Source organism: Indicator indicator, chromosome 1 (genome assembly GCF_027791375.1).
Source record: "Indicator indicator isolate 239-I01 chromosome 1, UM_Iind_1.1, whole genome shotgun sequence".
NCBI lineage: Eukaryota > Metazoa > Chordata > Aves > Piciformes > Indicatoridae > Indicator > Indicator indicator.
This window is the reverse complement of record NC_072010.1, coordinates 121,602,004-121,608,003: the sequence shown is the minus strand read 5'-3', so window position 1 is coordinate 121,608,003 and position 6,000 is coordinate 121,602,004. Positions and strand designations below refer to the sequence as shown.

General features: G+C 47.2%; 1 protein-coding gene across 1 annotated transcript in view; it reads left to right on the top strand.

Moving 5' to 3' along the window:
• The first annotated feature begins 2,639 nt into the window (after positions 1-2,639).
• Positions 2,640-6,000, top strand: part of TSPAN7 (tetraspanin 7) — a 127,373-nt gene continuing 124,012 nt past the window's right edge. The window contains exon 1 of the mRNA XM_054384592.1: positions 2,640-2,720. Coding sequence (XP_054240567.1) covers positions 2,640-2,720 — 81 coding nt within the window. The remainder of the gene's footprint in view (positions 2,721-6,000) is intronic.

Sequence of the window (6,000 nt, the reverse complement as noted above, 5' to 3'; positions counted from 1 at the left end):
GCAACTCAGTCTTCCACCAAAGACAGTCTTGGCAGAAGACTGTAGGTTCAAGTGGAAATTGCATGGAGTCTGTTTCTTGGTTCTCAGGACACCTTTCCCTATAGCAACTGATATTTATAAAGGAAGGAACCACATTGCCTGACATGGACTTCTCTTTTTGCACCTCTGTTTTCTCTCCAGCTCCCTGGTGCAAAACCTTCTGAGTTTTAACAGCATTGCAAAGGGAGGTTCTGTAGACATCCATGCAGTTGAAATTCTCAACACATCCTTGCCAGAAGATTCAGGGGCTGTATCTCAAATTAGGCACTACGAGAAGGAGGACCTAAAACCACTTATTATTGCCAAACCTCCCTGAATTTTTGTCAAAATCAGCATCTAACCCAACTGCCACACATGCTTTCTATTGGCTGGATATGTAAATTGTTGGTTGGGATCAGTTTTTGCTTCACACTTTCTTAAAAACACGTGAAGGGGAGGGGAATTAAAACCACAGCTATGGAAATAAATGGTTACAGTCCCCTGGCCTGTGACAGCAGCATTTATCTTTTCTAGAGTCTACATGTGAAGGGCAGGAAGAGAAGCCTCTCTGGCTCTCACTTAGCTATTTTCTGTCAAAAATCTTACTGTAATTTTTGTACAGTGAATATTTATAGGTGTTGTTAGTGTCACTATACATTTTAGCAGTTACTGCACTTATTTACATTTTAATGGCCAAGTCAATAAAGATTTATGCACCTGCTATCTAAATTTTCCACAAAAGTGGTGAATGCTTAAAAAAAAAGACAACTCAGTATCTCCTGGAGAATACTCTCCCTCCAAGGATCCTTTAAATGCCTTTTTTTTTTTTTTCAGGAAACAGTAGGCTATTGATTGAAATAACTAACTCTTAAAGTCATAAGTCAAATCCAGCCAAATCTTGCAGCACCCTTCATGGCAAGATCTCTGCATATTATAAAAGCACTTGTCCAGGGACTATTTTTTTTCCTCTCCCTGTTTTTAAACACCATCCCTTGAATGGCAAAGTCTGGTTTATCACTTCGATATGTCTCAGCTCCACAAACCACATTGTTTTTGCAGCTTGAGAAGATATGCTGCTTAGCATTGACCTTGTTTAGATTTTAATGTAGCTAAAGGTATTGTTTGGAGCATGATTTTGGGGGGTGTGTGAAGGCACACCACCTAGGAGTGCCTTAGCATGTTCCAGCATTCACTTCCATGCACACATCCTGTCCTCTACATAGTCAACTAGAGAAAAGAAACCTAAAAACATTTCCTCCATGCATGCCTGCAGTCTTGGTGCAGCAGTTCAGGCTACCAAGGCACACACGTGCACTCATCCTGGCCATGCTTTTATTGAAAGTGGCCATGCTACAAGTCTCTTTCATCCCTACCCAGGGGAGGCTGGAGAGACCCACACCATTGCTCTGCAGCAAGGGTTCTGCAGGATCAGCTCACTTTCCATTCCTAGACTAATATGGTTATTTTTCTGCTGTTCTTCCCTTGCTGGATTTTGTGATGGACTGGTAGCTGCAGGGACAATAACAAGAAGCAGGCTCTCTCCAGAGCTCTGTTCCCTCTCTGGAGTGCGTTGCCACATGAGGTTCATCTCCTGGTGTGGCAGAGATGAGCCATGTTTGTTCTCAAACCCATGGTCTCAAACCCGTACAGAATCACAAGGTTTCTGATCAGTTTAGGTTGGGGTTCAACGTACAGATTAGTTTTAGGATAGAGTTCAGACTCAACGCTGTTGTGAAGTCAAGATTAGGGATCAGGCTCCAGCAGCATCCCAGTTTCATGACCTGCTCTTGTAAGGTAACACTCATAAATCCTACTGTCTCATCCCAATCCCTTGCACTCGAGCTGCCAAAGAGAGGTATGTCAGAGGTGCAGAGCTGGAAGAGCCCTGAGCTCTTGCTCTTAGATACAGCCTGGCTCACCCACGTTGTTACACAGCTGTAAGCAAATCTGTGGTACGTGCACTTGCTGTAGTCTTTACATGCTTGTAGCCTGAATATGAACACAAATTTTCATTGAGACACTGAAGGCATTTTCTCCCATATGGGCAATTTTCTTGTCCACCTCTGAGTCCCCAGACTTACTGCCCCAAGCCCCTAAGCAGGCCAAGCAACGCTTGTGAGCATCTTCCCAAGAAACGGGGGCTGCCCGGGGGTGTGTATGTCTTATGCGTTGCCTCTCAAAACCTCAAGCTCTCCCCCCAACACCTTGTGATACCCCAGTCAGTTTCACCCTGTGGGCAGAGCCCCGACGGTCAGCCCCGCGCAGATGAAGTTTCAGCGCGTCAGACAGCTCCTAAGAACAGCCGGGGCCGGCAGCGGCGGCACCGAGCGCCCCCCGCCCCATTGCACAGCACTCCCCTCCCCTCGGCGGCGCCTCCAGGGCAGCGCCCCCTGGCGGCGGGGCGTGCGGCGCTGTGGGGCTGAGGGAGGCGAGCAGCAGCGGCGGCGGCGAGCGGCGCGATGCGGTGCGGCGGGACCTAGGCGAGCGGCGCAGCGAGACGAGACCAGCGCTGAGCTCACCTCCTACCGCCCCCCCCCACCCCTCCACCGGCCCGCCTCCCCTCCCTCCTCCCTCCCTCCCTCCTCCTCCCGCGCCCAGCCTGCAGCCGGGATCTCAGTATTATGGCATCGAGGAGAATGGAGACCAAACCCGTGATAACGTGTCTGAAAACCCTCCTCATCATCTACTCCTTCGTCTTCTGGGTGAGTGCAGAGCGGCTCGGCGCGGACACCCACCGATCACTGGGCAGGGCCATGGCACCCCCAGGGTGCCTGCGGCCCCCACCTGCCCGGGGTGGGCGGCGGGGGCTTCTCCGGGATGTCACCGGTGTTACCGTGCGGGGACGTAGCTCTGATGATGCCGGAATATATACGTGTGTGCATATATATACACGCACACGTATGCGTAAACGCACATAGATACATACGCATATATATATCTCTATGTGAGAACACACATACATACATATGTGTGTGTGTGTGTGTATATACACATATATACACATGTGTGTGTGTGTGTATATACACATATATACACACATATGCGTGTGTGTGTATATATACATATATTATATATATACACACACACACACATATATATATGCATACACGCGCGCACGCACACATACAGACATATGTATTTATCATTTTTTTTTCGGCTCTTCTTGCGGCGAGCAACCACTCCCCGAGCCCCCATACGGGAAAGTTGCAGGGGTCTCCCCGGCTGCCACGATGGCTACCTCCCCTACCCGTCCCTGGCCGGCCGGACCGCGGTAGGGAGCAGCGGGGCAGTCCCCACCGCCCGTCTCCCCTCTGCCTGCCGCATCCCCATCCCGCCGCGGGGCCCGGCGCCGTGCCCCTTCCCCGAGTCCCCTCCTCCCCGGTGCGGGTCCCCGGCTCTCACCTAGGCGCAGCGGGGGCTGAGCTCCACCAGTATATCCGCTGCGCTGCGTTTCGTAACCCGGCTCAGGCTCCCGTAAACCATTTTTATGACCCAGATACATTAATTGAGTTGCAGTGATTGACTGACGGGGAACCGGGTGTTTCAGGCGACCTTCGGGGGGGAGGCCGGAGGTTTTCGCTGTGTCCTGGCCAGTTACTCAGCAGATCCCTGGCATGAGCAGCGTTTTGTGGCGGCAATCTGCAGATTAAAGACCTTTTGATGGTACATGGTGACAACATATGATAATGGCCCCACTGTGTGCTGTTAGAGACCGTAATCAGCACATCATTGATACAGTACAGTGAAGCGAATTTGTCACTTCCTGGCCAGGGAGGCTCGTTGTGCGTTATCGTTTTAATAGCTTTATGCTGTGAAAAGTGCCTGTGAAACGCGAGTTAACTCAGATTCTCGTCTTTCTGTTTAAAACTGCGTTCTAAGCAAAGGATCGCATGGATATGGCAATAATGTTTTACATCTTTATCATGAACATACGACTTTAACTGGTTTGGCTTTAACTTCGCAGGCTTTTTGTGCTTGGGGCTTTTGTTTGTTTGTTTTGGGTTGTTTTTTTTTTTTTTTTGTTCTTTTGGTTTTTGGACTCGGTGGTTTGTTGTTGTTTTTAAAAATAATTTATTTGTTTGTTTTTGTTTGTTTTGTTTAGTTTTTTTCCCCCCAAGCATAACCAAAATCATTTTTTGCTAATCCGTTCCTACAGCAGTGCCTCTGCATTACTGACCTCCCCCACTCCCCAGCAGTTAACATATTCCCCCTCCCTTCTTTTTAAACAATTTTGGTGGTAACAGCAGCAGATGTGTCCGATGACTGAAATGGATAGGAAGCTGTAATCATCTGGTGTTTTTCTTTTTGTTGGCAAGTAGATCCTTCGTGCTAGCCTCAAAGGAGGTAGGTTTCTAAGTTTATACACTTGCTACAATTTCGGGATTCATCCTTTCCAGTGCTGTGTTCACAATGGATCTATAAGAAATTCCTTATTTTCCTGTGATTAGTGCAGCTGCAGGAGATCTGGTGAATTCATGGTCTCTTTTCAAATTACATCTTTTTAAAAGTGACTGCTGTATCCTGAATAAACAGAGGACTTTTAAATCAGCATGCCTGTCAAGATAGCACATTTCATGAACGCTAATCTCATTTAAAAAGAGAGAATTGTACATTGAGCCAAGCAGCTGGCTAAGGGCATTTACACTGTAGGCTGTCGTGATGCCAGGCCAGGTTGACAGCTGGGACCTCATAGGGTAAATAAAACAGCTGAGCTCTGATTCGGGCTACAGCATTGCTTCTGTCCTTGTGGGATGCTCTAGTGCAAATTCTTTTCCTCTGAACTGTCTGTCAGGCTCCCATGTGTCCCAGTCTTCTTCAAGGGCATGTCCCACTACTGTGGCTTTCCCGATTACTAAGTAGCCATCAGGTTGTCTGTTTGTCCTCCTCCTTGAGCCTGGAAAAGAAATACAAGAAAACATAACAAAAATAAATGGTTGGAGACAAAATCTTGCAACCATGGACAAAAGAAAACAAATCTCTTCCACTGTGCTTGCTGCTTCATCTGGTTTCCCAAGGAGTCAAGCAAGGGAAACCTAGGCAGATGTAAATGGGAGAGGACAGCAAAGGGGTTGGTAAAATTCCAGAGTAGTTGACAGCAGACCCTTAGTCGTCATCGGCTGTTCTTCCTTTGAGCACAGAGGAACAAAAACCAGTTTATATTTTTGGCTCCTTTCTGGGCTTTTATTTAGCCCACTTCGTATCAACTGTAGCAGGCTGCACCTATTGCCATGAATAGAGCAGAAACACATTGTGCTCTGGCTGTATCCCCTTCTTTTTACAGGCAAGTTTGAGAGATGAGGGATGCGTGGAGTTGTCTCAATCCTCTCTCTATTATAATTTTCTGGGATGCTCTTTGTACTCTCACAAGCTGCTGGCTTCAGAGTCAGTGTAACTCAAATTTGGTGTCTGTGAATTCTCAGAGCTGAAAATATGGGAAGCATTCTATTTTAGAAATATTTCTTGGACTCATCTAGATACCAGAAGGAACCACACCAGTTCCACAAATGTCTGGCTTGTAGAATTTTATTTGATGGCTTCCCTACATTTATTGGAGAGGTTGTAATCTTATTTCTGAAAGAGAAAGCCTTGTGTTGCTTAGCTGCAATTTGTACAGGTTTTTTTCTAGCTGTGAGGATGGAGTTGCAGGGAGGAAAGTGGTCCTGTGAGAGGGAGCTATGTTGTGAAAACACTTTGGATATTTGGCCAGCTGTTTATGGGTTGTGATGTGAGGGGCAGGGGGAGAAGATGCTTTGCTGAGTCCAGTGAGCTGTTCTGAAACATCCAGAAGGACTTCTCTGTGTTTATGTTGTTTATAAAAGAAGAAAACCTACGCGGGCAGAGCATTTCTATCACGAGTGATTGTTTGTCAGCCTTAAATACAAACTGCATTTGAATCAATGGGTGAGATGGATGTAGATGAAGACTGTTAGTATAAGCATTAAAAGAGGCTCCACTGACTACATGAGAGCTGCAGGGTGGTAA